General features: G+C 35.5%; 1 protein-coding gene across 7 annotated transcripts in view; it reads left to right on the forward strand.

Annotated features, from left to right (window-relative positions):
• The window catches only part of LOC145997186 (protein lap4-like), a 320,630-nt gene that overhangs the window by 244,979 nt on the left and 59,078 nt on the right, over positions 1-16,573 (forward strand). For all 7 annotated transcript variants that reach the window (XM_083133899.1, XM_083133902.1, XM_083133903.1 and 4 more), the window contains exons 23-26: positions 3,510-3,620; positions 9,208-9,387; positions 15,167-15,325; positions 16,069-16,183. In XM_083133899.1, coding sequence (XP_082990025.1) covers positions 3,510-3,620; positions 9,208-9,387; positions 15,167-15,325; positions 16,069-16,183 — 565 coding nt within the window. The remainder of the gene's footprint in view (positions 1-3,509; positions 3,621-9,207; positions 9,388-15,166; positions 15,326-16,068; positions 16,184-16,573) is intronic.

Below are 16,573 nucleotides of genomic sequence, written 5' to 3' on the forward strand. Positions count from 1 at the left end.
AGTGATATTTCTTACAATATTTCTCCTCCATAGTTGTGTTGGTGAGTGCTAATTTGTTCTTGAGCATGATTCTGTTAGTCTGTTATCACCTCTCTCTTATTTCATTTATGTAGATATCCATAATTCAAGATTCACATTCCATGTTGTAAGGTTGCTCCCTGTTTTTGGCATTGTCATTTCTGTTAAACATATAAAAGGCAACCCAATTGTACATTCCAGGTTATGCTATTTTCCTACATCAGCCACTGTTCCACTGAATGTTAAGGATGTATTAATAAGAATTTTTTGCCATTTCTGATACCAATAAGTGTGTACTACTGATCTGTTTCAAAATTGAAACTAATGTTCCATGAAGAAACCAAATGCTTCATTCATCTTAATGAATATATTTCAACTTTACACCGAAATTGTAATTCATGTGACATGAATAATGATCAGACTTCCATGTAGTTTAATACCCTAACTTCAAGTCCTTAGCATTCAGCCAGGGTTTTTTCATGACATGATACAAATTTGGTTGCAAGAATTAAAACATAGGATTTTTTTAAAACTTATATTATTTCTCTTGAAATAATACAAATGAAATTTCCATTTCCATTAAATCCATCTTACAAATGAACAAAAAATTGAAATCAACAATGTGAAAAAATATATTTTCTTTTCCACATTCTTTACAGAAACTCTTCCTTAAAACTTTTTCCTTCATGATTGATAATATATGAACATACTTTTGGAGAGAAATAAATATTCAATACTGGATTGTTTATTGTGTTTATATTCGGGACAGATTAATTGTTAAGCATTGGCATCAACTGATATAAATGTGTCATTATATTGATTTATCAGTAAAATTGCTGATAATTTTACTGATGTGATAGTACTGCAATTTTTTAAAAATTATTCTGTGCAGTACTTGTCTAAATACTCAGTTTTTGTTCTAAGGTAAAACCTATTACTATCACCTAGTAACATACATTAATTAAAAATGTGAATGTACCATCAAGTTCTTCATGGAACATTTAAAACTGATATCAGATTGGTATTGGTTTTATATCAGTGTTGGCTAAAATTTCATGCAGATACAACCTTACTTCACATGTTAGTGCTATTCAGAAAAGACACTAAATGCTTCAAAATTAAGTTTAGGTAAATTCCTGTTATTACTTACTTTCTTCAGATTCCATTCATTGTTGTTGTAGTCATATTTCTTACTTAGAAGAAAATACATTTTCTATTTGTAAATTTTATCACGTTTTGGAAATCAGTTACACATCTTTGTTTTTTCATTATTTTCTAAAATAACATTATATTCTTCTTTCATTGCAATTTACTTGTTAACTGTTTTCTCTCTCCCATTTGCTTCCGTGGAAATTATTCCATGTTCATGTTCTAACAAGTAGGCATACTTTCAGTATGCACACATCTGATGAATTTGTTAGCGCATTTTACTAATTTTATGTCAATTTTTTTTATAATTATGTATTAATAAATCTAATACTTTCATGTTTCCAGGAGATTATGTATTAATAAATATAATACTTTCATGTTTCCAGGAAGATAAAGCCAGTGAAATATTTATAAACATGTAATATTATACCTTAGATGCCGGTTTATTTATTTCTGGAAGTCTATTAAACAGTGAAAGCCAGTTGCAAAGTGTGTAATTCATTCTAGGATAGACAGTATTGTAGAAAAGTCTAGGAATTCTCAGTTTGAAGGAAAATTCCAAAGTTGCCATTTCTATTTTGTTTCACTTCTTGCTTTCCAAACTCAGAAATAACTTGAAATATAATGGTACGATGGACACTGTGATCACATGGAATCAAAAATTTATTGCGATCAAAATTTGTTCTCGAATCATTACAATATACAGTCTGAAAATAGACTGCTTGTAGAATCTGCACAATTTTACAAATATTTGTTCCAAAATAATATTTTCGTCAATGTGTCACAAGTGTAACAAGTAATAATAATAAAAATCTTTGTGCATTGTTAACAGCCACTACCTATCTGAAACAGCAGTAAATTTTTCATATATTTTTTTAGCAGACACTCACTAATTCAACAATTTGCAGCACAGTTGGACCAAATGTAAATGTAGTACATTATGATATAAGTCTTTCTAGAAGTTTTAAAAAGCAGGTAGATTTTCTTGCAGTAATATATGTTTTTTCATTCATTAATAATCATTTGCTTTAAGCATGAAAATTCGTTTCAGTGTAATTGAAACTAATATTGGTTGTTTGTTACCTAATATGTCACTGCATCAAATACAAAACTCTCTAAAATAATTCTTGAAGCGTTCCTGGTGGTGAATATTGAAGAGGTTTTCTTGGGCAATCAGCCAGGTGATTTCCAGATAGGCTTCTGAGCTTTCGAGAGCTAATGCCACTCTAATGTGAATCCACTGCAAGAAATCACACACAAATCACATTAAAAAAGATACACTTTCACCAAGAGTCCCACACCGTGGCTATACTGTCCAAGGCATCATGCGTTGAGCTCCGGTTATGAGATGCATGCAGGTTCGAGTCGATAACAGCTTTTCTCCTGAGATTTTGGCCGGTGTATGGGACCAACGACCACCCACCATCATTGGGTAGCTATGAATGAGTAGCATAACCTGGTCATTAAACCTACAACAAAGACTAATGGTTTGTTGTGCTGACCACACGTAAGTAAGGTGGGAGTTAGGTAGATAGGCCGTAGCCCTTAGTGGGCTATTGTGCCTTGAGTTGTTATTATTTGTTATTACCTTCATCAAGAACCACTGTTGACATCTAACGAAGTCCTGAATACTGAACAAAAGTGATTGAATCTTTGAGAGGATGCAATAACTTCCAGCAGTAAACTTTAGGTTCTGAAAAACATGAGAAAAGACAGTTTGTAGGTTAGGCCGTGTAGGAGAAGTTTTGACCTCTGGGGCTTGCAATCACAGGGCATCATTGCAAGAGACTTGCACTTCTATTTGTACAATGTGTAATAAAAGCTACAGGAATGTAGTACTTCTAAGACTGAGGAAATCTTACTCTTTTTGTGGATACTGCCTTAATTGCCAAGGATCTTATACTGCCTTAATTTTACAAATGTAATGCCTAGGAGAAACTACAATTTAAAATTCTCAATACATTTCTTTAATCCGATATTTAATTATAAATTCTTTTTATTGACACTTTGCTTCTGGTGAAAACATAAATTTCCAATATAGATAGCGACCAAGACAACTTAATATAAATGCATATAAATAGTTGCATGTATAACATATGTATGTGTTTCATGTTTATAAATAAATGACTTTGTTATAAACTTAGGGTTTATATTGTATGCAACTCCTCAGCACACTGTTATCAGTACTCAGATGCTTGTGAAACAGTGGAACAAATTCAGTTATGTCAAAATACAACACATACAGAGGAAAAGTTAGTATGTGTGTTTTATCATAAAGAAGAATATATTATGTATGTACAAAATTGTTGCTCAATTTTTAGTTGCCTTATGTTTAATTCCAGGATGTTACTCTTCTGAAGGAAGGAGGCACGCTTGGTTTCAGTATTATCGGTGGGACAGACCATTCGTGTACACCATTTGGCAGTGAAGAACCTGGGATATTTATTTCACATGTATGTCTTTTCTTTTCCCCTTGTTCCTTTTGGGTCAGAATTTTTGTTTTTTCGAAGGTACTATCTTAGATTTATAGACTAATGCTATTGTTTGGTTGAATAGATTTTGGGGTTCCACTGGTGTTCTTGTAACACTTTGCAGACTGGCCTGCAAATATGTTTTTCACATAGACCTTTTTCTATTGGTTTTTTATTTTTTTTAAAAAATCATAGAAAATATGTTTCTAAGTTTATAATTATTTACCCAAAACATTGTAATGAAAGTTACAGGAAACATATTTTTAAATATGTAAAATGCAAATAATTTATGTAAAATAGCCTAAACACTTTCTCTTCAAATTCAAAGTCATCAGTAACTTTGAAATCTGAAGCGACTCCTTGTGAACAGTGGCTGCGAATGGGTTCCAAAACTGAAGGGGGGGGGGGGCAAGGTGCCAAAACTGGAGTGGGGAGGGGAAAGACTGTATATTTCTCATTGTATATAGGGTTTAGCATAGTGCAGGGGCAAAAGTGACGAAAAGTGTGAGGCAACTGCCCCCCTAATCGCTGCCACTGCTTGTGAAGAATTTATACAGTGTGCATATAAATTGTTCAATGTAATTCTCAAGAGTATAAGCAAAGGTGCAACATAATTCAACATGCAGTAATGAAAACAATATACTCGTGTCATGTCATGGATTTTGAAAGAATTGGTTACAATACACATACACAAGAAATGCAGTGTGAATATAACTCATCATTCATTCACAATATGACTGTATAGCGAAGCGAAGGAGCTATGCCTGTCGTACGTCCCAAATGTGTTAAAAAGCTATAACATATACAGTCATGGACACTTCTGGGTTGTAACTATCCAACTGAAAGTTAGTGAAATTGTTACAACCCAGAACTGTCCATTACTGTACCTGCATTACAGGAATTCTTCCTGAGAATCATTACAGGCTACTAAAGTTCTTGCGACTGGAATCCAGTCAAAATGTCCATTTGTTTCTATCTCATCCTTCACCATTGTTGTGCGATGGAAACACGTATGTTAACAAGATTAACTGCATTTATTACACAAACTCACAAACAACGTAACACTTTACATTATAACGAAACTACGTTCACCATTCCCGGTCCTGTTGGCACAGACTCTTGTCTAGCAACAGTAGCTTGCTTCTTCTTCCTCTAGGAGGCAGCACTACATTCCTCCCAGAGTTACAAAAAAAAAAAAAATTAACAAGGGTACCCGTATCTGTCAGGGGGTACCTTAATCCTGGTCGATCTTCTAGGCACATGAGGAGTGGATGTTGGTCGTGGAGCAGCGTCAGCATCTTGGGGTTGATGGACATCAACGTCTGGTTGAGGTGGGATAATTTTGGAATCTGAATTTCGATTCTCCGCCGCGCCTTCTGGTCCGGGTGGACTATCATCATCCCAGGTTTCTGGATGGTTTTGTTGTCTGTGTGTCCTGTGACGAATCCAACGTGAATGTACCACTCTTTGAGTTCCATCGGCAAAGCGCACTTTGTATAGGTGAGTGCCACCCAACCTTTCTACAATATCTGCCTCCTTGAAGTTAGGTGACAAGTGCTTCGGTGATTGAATCCATACGGTTTCAGTAGGTGAAAATGTCCTGTATGGTTTGTTGTGGTTGCTCCTAGGTTTCAAGAAAGGAGGAGCTTCTGTCCTCTCGGAATCTCTATTATGAACACCACGTATACAGTTCCACCATGTTCTTGGACTGAAGGTGAGGACTGAGGCTGCAGGAAGACTACGTTCCTCTCCCAACCGGGAATTCCTCAAGAACAGCAGGTACTCCGCTAACTTTGCATCGAACTGTAAAGAAGTCAGATGTGGATGTTCATGCAACACCTTCAACATGCCAGTCTTCACCGTGCGTACGTATCTCTCTGCAAGCCCGTTGCTAGGACTGTGGTACGGCGGTATTGTGATGTGTTCAATCCCGAACTGTTGGCAAAAGGAACGGAACTTTAGGCTGATAAATGCCGGACCATTATCCGAAACTATTGTTTGTGGAATTCCGAGAGTCGAGCATGACTGAAGAATCCAGCGTATGGTCTCCGGTGTATCTAACGACGATTCTGGCCAGACATCTATCCAGTGACTGTAAGCATCCACAAGCTACAGAAACTTCTTCCCAGCCAAGAAGAAATGGTCTACGTGGAGTCTTTGTCCTACGGATCCAGCTTCTGGCCACCTATTACCTGAACCTTTCTTGACTTTCGGACTTGAGGATTGACAAGTTTCCTCTTCAACTGATCTTTCCTTGATAGAAGACAATCCGCTATCCGATGTATGTGCAGCATCTACACTTAACGGCACGTGTATGGTGTTCGACATCGGCTTCATTACGACTACACCAGTGTTAGAAGAAATAACTGGATCTGAATTCGACTGCGAGTGTTGAAGTTGCTCAATCTCTGTAGATATCCCTACCATAGAACTTGCCGACTCTGAGCGTAACAGTAGCGTTCTCCAATCCGGAGTAACGATATCTAACCAGGTACGACCTATGAGTGGATAATTTAGATGTTCCTTGCACAAAATAACAGGAAGTGAGTAAGTCGATCCTGAGTGGGTAAGTTCCAGTTCAACCTGTCCTTGCACTGAAAGAGCATGTTTCCCTACACCATATATTTTCATAGAGGAATGGTTAATATCAGTCATTGGAAACCATTTCCTGAATGAATCCGCTTGGAACAGAGTTACGGCAGATCCTGTATCGAGCTCACATTGAATAAACTTGCCGCTAATAAGTAAATCCTTTAACATTGGATTCTTTGATAAAGAATAATTGGACGTATGTGACCCGATGATGTGTGAGTCACAACTGTATGAGACGACACTAGGTAACCATGTTGTTTGCTCATCAAGTGAACTTTGAGATGTTGACATCTGTAAATTTGTGTGTTCAGTAGTTTGCCCAACGTTATTACTATTAGGTTTCCTTTTAAACTTCCCTCTCTTCCGACACCGCTTTTGCCAGTGACCACGTTTCCTACAGAATGAACAAACAGAATCCTTGGCTGGACAGTTGTATTTAGAATCATGTTTGTACGTACAGTTAGGACAGCTGTAATCAGTATATTTCATTCCGTGAATCGTTGGATTAGACGAACTATAAGTATGTTGTTTTGTATGTTTGTCCCCTTGCACTGTTCTTCTTGGAAATTGGGTTGAGGTGCGTGAAACTGCTGACTCTTGCTTTACACTTTCTGATTGTATTAACAATCGGGTTTCTTTCTCTAACATTTCATTTTGTAATGTCAGTTCCTGACATTGCTGAAAGGTTAGTGACTGTACTGAAAGCAACTTTCTTCTAGTAACTTCAGATCGTATGCCCAATACTATCTGTTCAACTAAAGCTTCGTCCAGATAATTGCCGTAGTTACATTTTGTGGCTTGTTGCTTCAGCCTTATGACATAATCAGAAACGGTTTCACCTTCCTCTTGTACACAACGTCGAAACTTATATCGTTCAACAAACTTATTAGTTACAGGTTTGTAGTGTGACAAAAGACTATCCTTTAGACGAGAATACGACAGATTCTGTACAAGGTCTGGTGCGACTACATTTTTCAAGACTTTAAATGCCTTTGCACCTATAAAGGCGATGAGTATAGGAACTCTCTGATCATCACTGAACTTTTGAATGATACACAACTGTTCGAAACGTAAGAGATAATCTTCAATGTCCTCTGAATCTTCGTCGAAAGCGTTAAATGTCAAGTTTGTGTACATATTTATGACTGTAAATCCAAACGTTTAACCTAACAACTATGAAAAGTGAGTTTTCACTTATAATTATACTTGATCTGCATCGGATCACAATGTATCTATGAACGTGACAAAGCCTTTGTACGTTTCATGATTATTACTTGATTCTACGTTAGAAGGAATCTTGATATATATATTTACATCACACTATTTTTGTAAGACTTAAACAATGTAGACGGTAATCCTTACTGTGTTATGACAAATTGCGTCAAACCGACACGTTTATGATTGTTCCAACAGTTTGTTGTACGAATGAGGACAGTCAGTCCGAACAGAATAAACTTACGGAAATGTAAGGTTCTTGCAAATCCTGCAATCCATGAAGAGTAAAGTTCTTTTATACCGACTGCGCCATAATGTTGTGCGATGGAAACACGTATGTACAAGATTAACTGCATTTATTACACAAACTCACAAACAACGTAACACTTTACATTATAACGAAACTACGTTCACCATTCCCGGTCCTGTTGGCACAGACTCTTGTCTAGCAACAGTAGCTTGCTTCTTCTTCCTCTAGGAGGCAGCACTACAACCATTGTCAAAGATTATTCTTTTGCTTTTTATTGAAGCATATTGCCTTGTAATTATAGGTTCCAAAGTTTGGTTACTTTTAAGGGAGAATTCAGTTCTATAGACCCCAGTTTTTTAACCTCTAGAGGATGTGAGCTTCTATGTGTTAACATGTTTGGGACAGGAACTTTCAGGTGCTTTTCAAACTTGATGCAGTGTACAAAAGAAAATCATAGCAAGATAACTAATTGTTGTAGAGAGATTAAATCATTTTTTTTCCTTTGAAATTTTGAAAATTTGCTAATGTCATGCACAAATGTCATTTTCTGGTATTTTCTTTAGCATGATGAAATGATTGCATTTACCTTTCCTTTAACCCTTCATTGGTTGCAACTGGAAAAGTAGCACAATCAGTTGTGCTGTATCTGTGAGATACAAGTATGATTTTCCTCTTTTAATTTTTACTTAATTTTATTTTACATAATTGTTTTTAAACATCTTAAAAACATTTCTTTAGCATTGCATATGACATTTATTGTTGCACTCATCATCACATTTCATTTCAGTCACCGAATCACCTCTTTCCTCTACATTTTCACAATCACCGACAGATCTTTCATCACTGATATCTTTGTCTTCACTGCATTCACCATGACTGCTGCAGAGTGTGGAATGAATTGAGTTGGGCATTTTCCGGACCCAAACGGTTCATTCTGCAAGCAGATAGTGCTACCTCTAGCCCAAACGAAATTGGCCATTCTATATGTCACAGATACAAACAGCTTACCAAGCTCAGACACGAAGAGGTACCAGGGTAAAACTGTGGTCATCTGTATTCAAAGAAAGAAGAAGCTACCGAGAAGTCTAGAACCACATGCCTAACCGTCTCCGAGATAGTAAACTATTTTATCTCCATATGTCTAAGAGGTACTTTGTTAGTATGAAACATAGTACAGTGGAACCCCGATTTTAATTTTCTGGATTTTACATTTTCTCAAAGTATACATTCAATGTTGATGGTCTGAACATAGCAAAATGCTTAAAAAATTTCCTTGATTTTACATTTTCCTGCATTTTATGTTTTTCCAGCTTGGTCCCCTGAAAAAACCTAAAACCAAGGTTCCACTGTAAATACATTATACACTTGCTTGCTCAGGTCTTTCCTGAGTCCTAAGCCGTGTACAACAATTTTTTGTCAAGCAGAAGTAAGGCTAGTGTCATGAAGCACATGCATATACATATCATATAGTATTGTCTTCATATCAGTTTTTTTTTCACATGATTGTTGCAGGTAGTACCAGGTGGAACTGCGGCCAAATCAGGGAAGCTTAAGATGGGAGATAGAATTTTGAAAGTGAACGATGTGGATATTTCTAAAGCCAGTCACAAGGATGCAGTATTGGCATTGTTGTCTCCAGTAAATGAAATAAAGTTATCTGTGCAGCACGATCCTTTGCCTGAAGGCTTCCAGGTGAGAATCTATTCATGTGTATTTGAGGAGGATTGGTGTACTTCACATATATTATCTATTGGTTATTATAATCCTGTCTTCGGTATTAGAATTTTGGTGTTTGCAAGCTGTGAAGTCACACTCATAGTAGCACTAACTGAACTGTAAACTGTACTTTTTTAAATGTTACTGACTGTACCTTTTTATTACTCAATGTTTCATGTGTCTTTTTTAAGAGTTATATGAAGAATGATTGATTTGGTTTATTTACTTCGCTTTTCTGTCACTGTGGCTAATTGCGAAGATGATGACATAATGAAATTGATGCATGAGAGAACATACATGCCCAGGCAAGAATTCGAACCCCGAATCCCATGTGCACTGTGCTAAACACTCCACCATGGAGGTCGGCATTATATAATGAATGAAAGGCAATGCCACTTTGAGACTCGTGTGAAATTATGTTGAGCAATAAAAAGGTTTAGTTACTAAAATAGAAATAGTATTGTTTTAATTAGTGCTAACTCGTTTATTATTTTTAAAGTTGACATTTTAAATATTTATTTTGATTGTTAAGGTATTTCATTTTCGCCATCTTCATTTATGAAAATTGCATTTTTAATAACAATTTGACTGGGAAACATGTACCCAGTTGTATTTTCAGTAAGAACTGTGAACGAGATTTTGAGTACCATGTACTGGAAGTCACTCTTTCTCTTGTTCTAATGAAGTTATTGAAACTGTGCCAAACCTCATAGCAGAGTGGTTATCACAGCATGCTGTGATGGCAGGGGTCCCAGCTTTGAATCCTGGCCTAGACATGGGGTGTTCTATCTGAGTGTCCCTTCATCAATTTCATCGTATGATCACTCATTCTCATCTTCGCGATTAACCAAAAGTGGCAGAAAAGTGAAGTACGAGGGTGAATCAAATGTAAACGGGAATTTCTTTGCACGGCCAGGGAAAGTGTGTTACAGCCCTGTGGCCTCGAGGTGATGATGGTGGGTGTGTGTAGTCTGTTCTCTCCCTGGAACCCTGCCAAGTCTCCACGATCAGTGAGCAAGAACATCTGTTGCACAATGCATCATTATCAAATTTCTTAAAAAAGAAGTGGTAAAAACGGCTGAAATTTTGACGAGACTTTGAGCTTAGTTTCGGGATTCCACCCTTTCAAAGACCCATGTTTATGAATGGCATGACATTTTTTCGGAGGTCGAGAAACTGTGGGAAATGAAAGACATGAATGGCTGCCTAAGGCAAGCATCACTCAAGAAAACATTCAGGCTGTCCAGAGCCTTATTAAAGGTAACCTTCGCTTGACAGTGAGTGAAATTTCTTCTGCAGTGATCAGGTTCCATGCCTCCTCACCGAGGAGCAGAAAAATGTGCAACCGGAAATATCCCAAAGGCTCCTGAACATCCTCCATATAGTCAAGACTTATACTCCTGCGACTACCATTTGTTTGGGCAACTGAAAGAAACACTGGGAGGTTAGCATTTTGAGAACGATGCAGGAGTGGAGGAGTTCGTGTGCAACTGGTTGTGTGCACGTCCGTAGACTTTCTGGGATAATGAGATTGCCAAACTCTCTATCCTCTGGCAAAAGTGCATTTCAGTTGCAGAAAGCTATGTAAAAAAAGTAATGCATTTGTTTTTTATTTGTATTTTGTTTCAATCAATATGAAAAATAAATTTTAGTTTATATTTGATTCACCCTCGTAAAATAAACCAATTCACTCTATCAATCAATGATTGAAACTATATTGTATCCGGACATGTTAGCCTTGTAAGGGGATTTTGTATGAGGACAGACCTCATTTCCACCATTACCCACTGGGAGACATGTGAGAGTAAGTTCACTGTATCATGATGCTGGTATGTGAAGATTAGGGTGATTCTGCAACATGAGAGTGTGGGTGTGTGAGAGTAACACCTTTGGCTGTACTGAATGAGAAAGATGTGTGTCTAAAATGGTTGAAGCAAATTCAATGGAAAGTCGTGCCGTACTACCATGTCATGTGCTTACACAGCTTTCTTCTCTCTTTTTCTTTATTTTCTCTCTTTCCCTAACTTCCACCTCATTCATTCTCTTGCTCCCTCTCCTTTCTGTTTCATTCAATTTTTCCCTGGTGGATCAGTATGAGAAACTTTTTGACAACACCTGCAGTGTTTCAATATGGTAACTGTAATATTAATGTTGTTCTTGTTTGATTACTTTACTGTCATTTCCTGCTAGTTCATCTACATTTGTCTACAGAAATGTACTTTAATCATGGTAAATTATTCAGTATATTGTCTTGTTCAGACAGCTAATATATTAGAAATTTTTGGAGCTGAAGTACTTTATTTTAGTCTCTGCTAGCATCATCATCCCATTGCCATGATTAATGGTATCAAACAGCATAATCATTAATTCAATTTTTGTTCGGTAATGATTTGCCAGTAGTGTTTGAACGTGCTCTCTATTGTATTTTCAGTTGTTACCTAAGTAATTTATTTTTTTTGTGAAATATTCTATTTCACATGTAAAATATATTTGGATATGTGTGTGTGTATGTGAAAAATATGGAAAAATATAGAGGCACTTACCTTAAACCATGAATTGTTATGTATTAAGAGCATTTTTCAGGATGGCGTTGAGGTTGGGTTTTAAAATGATGCTGGTCTCCATGGCGGAGTGGTTAACACAGTGTGCTATAACACTATAGTTCCCAGGTTAAAATACCAGCATGTGCATGGATGTTCTTTGCGAGTCCCTTCATCAATTTAGTCATATCATCACTCATTCTCATCTTTGGGATTAGCCAAAAGTGGCAGAAAAGCAAAGCAATATAAACCAAATCAATCGATCAATCAGAATTGATGATTTAATAGCCTCTGATGAATATTTATATTTCTTTTCCATATTTTTTCTTATGTGCATCACACACTCATATCCTCTTTTAATTGTAGTAGTAATAACTTGTAGCTTTTTTTTTTGCATACTTTAACACATTCGGGTCTGGCCTCATAATACAGCATTTTTACCTCTGGTCTGCAGTTTTTGGTTGTTTTTCAAAAAATCATACAAAAAATATTTTTAATTTGTTTTTATTTACCACATATTTCTTAAATCTACAAAACTTCCTCTTTTCAATGAATAAAAATTTGTTAAATTTTCTTTTCATTTTCAGACTTTTTTAATATTTTTTTCAGCAATGTTTTGTGAAGAAGAAAAAAAGTACAACATTGTAACAAATGTTAATATAGAGATATTTTAAGTTTGTAATCTGGAAATTTCAATAATTAATTACATAAACTATCAATACATCTCTTGAATCTTGCATAAGAATACTTCTTATGTGCACATAACAAAAAATAATTACAAGTTACGAGTAATTATCTTTTGTATAAAAAAGTGGCTGCAGGACAGGACCGGACAATGTATCAGTTGGTTCTGTGTCATCTGTAAAAATTAAACAAATAAATAAATAAACTAAATAAAATAAATTTTCATTTGACATACACTATACAAAATAATAAATGGAGAAACTAAAAATACATCAGTGCAAGTAGGAGAATCAAGCAAGAGGCAAGATGAATAGACCCAAAAAAAAATACCTCTTCTCACTTCATTCATAAAATACTAGAGTTTGCAACACTGTTTATATTGTCGACAATAATTATTATGAATGTACCTACGTTCCAAATCTTCAAATTCATCTGCATCATCAAAATCGTCGCTAACTTCAAACTCTGAGGCGGAATCCTCTATGCAGTCTGGATCTAACAATGCCATTCTAAACAATGCACAGTACATCAACCTGACAACAAACAGTCGCAAGTGCGAGATAGAAATAGGACATGAGTCACCTAGCGGTCGGAATTTCAACAGAGGGGCTTGAACGAACACACACATGAGACGAAGTACGAGCATAGCCCGTCGTTCAATTGGCAAAGTGATTGCATACCGCAAGACGAGCTATGCCCATCGTTCGTCCACATTGACTTTAAGTGCAGTGCGGGCTATGCCCGTCGTGAGACCCCAATGTGTTAAAAATGGTAAATTCTACTGTATTTTGGTCATATTTGATGCAGTGTAAGTAAATGTACCCTTTCTCCTGTGGATATTGTTGTAATGACCAGCGTTCCTGGTAATTACTTCAGTATTTCATTTGCTGGCTAAGAAGTAGCTATTGATGCACATTTTACCTTTTACAAGCTGGTCGAGATTGAGTATGTCCCTGTTACCGTAAGTAGGCATGAATTTGCAGTAGTGGTCACAATGCTTGCAAAAAAAATTTAAACCAGTATTATTCACACCAAATTAGATTAGTATGCAATTTAATTTTTTTTCATATTTTTTAGCACTGTTTTTATAAGGAAAATGTGCATTATTATTTACTTTTGTATTTTTCTGTAGTGATCCTAGGAGATTTATATTTGATGAATTGTTGGTTTTTGTGGTGACAGTGTTAATTTGTAAAATAGATGCTTTAGATTTATTTTTTATTAATTTTGACTGATTCAAAGGTTGCACATATATAAAATTTAAGATATGAGTACTATTCTTTTCGGGAGGATTTAATCCAGAGAGTTAGTGATGTGTAATAATTAGAGCCGAGCCGATATCACTTTGAACCGATACAGATGCCGATACTCTTACCGATTCTCACCGATACCGATACTTGAAAATTGCAATAATTGAAATTGGTTCAAAATCTTGATTAATATTGGTGTGTAAATATTCTTATCCAATTATATTCATTAATTTGTCAATAAATTTGGTTTAGAATATTCAAGAATTTCATCAGAATATGAAAATAGATAATTTGTAATCACAAAATAGAGTTTTCGTGCAAAATTAGTGCAGAATGAAAAGAAAGTTTGAGTTTTGCACAATTTCCCCGATAATTATACTTCGCGAAAGTGTTGCGCAACTTTTTTGCGGACCCCGTAAATGATCATTATTCTTGAAAAGTATCAGCTTGTATTGGTAGTTGAATTCCAACCGATACTTTCCGATACCAATACCACTGGTATTGGCTTATACCGATACATCGGCATCAGTATCAGCTCGTCTCTAGTAATAATGTTTTTATACATTTCAAATGAGCTAGTTTTTCTTTTGTTTTGAAGCTACATTTCTCCCTGTAACATAGATATGAAAAAAAGAGGAGAGAATGAAAAGTGGACAGTAAATTTTACAGTTTTGGTTGAAATTTTTTAACTTTCATTATTTGCAATACTGCAATAAGTATAACCCATTTGCTTATTTTTTGTGTTGAACTTATACCAATGCCAATACATGTACCAATTCTTACCAATACCAATAAAGTACAGTTTTAATACAATATTGGTGCAAAATAAATGAAAACTGAATAAAACTAAATAAGTAGAACTATTGTTAACTATGAATGTATAATTTTGATTTATTTTCTGTGCCATCTTGTACTCTATTTTCTTGTTATTATTGTTATTTTCCTGCTGTTACAGTTTCAGTGTAAAAATGGCCATTCAGTATTGTATCTGAAACTTTATGTAAAATAAAAGTAAATAAATCCCACATCAGTTTGTGACCTATTTACTGACTTTCCGTCGTGTATGCAACCAGTATTGACATTTTGAGAGTATTTTTGGTTTATCTCCAAAATTTGGCACCTGTAACTGTTGTGTGTTACCCCCTCAAAAGTGACAAATTGGGCGTAGAACATTTGCATTCTCGGTGGACATACTGAAAGCAGTATTTGCCTTTGCAAATTATGGTAGTATATGTTACCTTAAGAGGTTTCATAATAGTAACATTTAAATTTTCTTTGCAGGATTTGACAATTGTGAAGGCGGAAGGGGAAAAGCTGGGTATGCATATCAAGGGAGGCCTCAGGGGACATCGTGGAAACCCTCTGGACAGAGCCGATGAGGGAGTTTTTATTTCCAAGATCAACTCCGGAGGAGCAGCAAAGAGAGACGGAAGACTTAAGGTAATCTCTCCTCTCTCTAGCAATGAGAAAATCATCCAGATAGCACAGTAAGCTTGCTTTAAGGTTGAAACAGGCTTTACATTTAAAGTGAACAAACTTGCTGCAAGATAGTTATTAGGATTAATACATATATTATTCAATTGTAGCATATTTATGTATTATTTATGCTATAATTGCTATTTCTTTTATAAAAATAAGTATTTGTCAATCATTAGTCAATATGTTGTAATTTTTTTTCCTTTTGTAGTGTTCGGTAAAAACAAGCATAAAAACACAGTTTTTCATTGTGACGTTTCAGAACACGTGCTCCCTACATCAGACATTTATTTTTAGTTTGATTAAATCATCTTTAATAATCTTCTCCTGAAACGTCACAATGAAAAATTGTGTTTTTATGCTTGTAATAACCGTAGACTACAAGGGAAAAAATTCTACAATGCTTACATACAAGAAAAATTTAAAAAAATATGCTGTAAGTATCATGTAAAAGCTCGTCCCCGATACTTGCTTTCCATATGTGTTTTTCTTTTCATGAAAGAAGATTCCTTATTCATTTAGTCCTTTCTTAAAAAAACTTACCTTTGTTTTTGTGTGTGTGTAAATTTCTTAAGTAAAACTCGATACAGTTGTCTTTTCTAAATAAAAAATCTCTGGAAAAGTTGGGTGTGTCTTACGGAAAGAAACGTTTTAACTAATTAAATTGAAATGATAGAAAAGTTTGCTTTAATTGTGTTTAATTGCAGGTTGGAATGAGGCTGTTAGAAGTAAATGGAACATCACTGCTGGGAGTTTCACATCAAGAGGCTGTCAATGTTCTAAGAAACTCAGGAAATGAAATTCAACTTGTTATATGTAGAGGTACGTACTCAGGCTGTTAGGCTAAGCTTATTTTGAGATGTGAAGTATTTTCCAAAACCAAGATTGCTTCAGATTGAATCGCTGATACTGGTCTGGTAAAGGCTACTTAGTAAAAAATGTTTTTCACAACTTGTTGAACGTGTCTGATTTAGAACAAAATACAGTGGAACCTCAATTTTATGTTCCCAGATTTTACTTTTTTTTTGCACATTATACATTCAATTTTGATCGTCCCAATATACCAAAATGTCAGAAAATTTTCCTGCATTTTACATTATCTCAGCTTGGTCACCTGGAAAATGTAAAATCGATGTTCCACTGTAGTACTCTTGGTCATGCCTGGTTAACCTGTCACATTTGTGAGAGTGTGCCCTCATATGCATGTATGGA

The sequence above is a fragment of the Lepisma saccharinum genome, chromosome 13 (genome assembly GCF_977018435.1).
Source record: "Lepisma saccharinum chromosome 13, izLepSacc3.1, whole genome shotgun sequence".
In the NCBI taxonomy this organism is placed as follows: Eukaryota; Metazoa; Arthropoda; class Insecta; order Zygentoma; family Lepismatidae; genus Lepisma; species Lepisma saccharinum.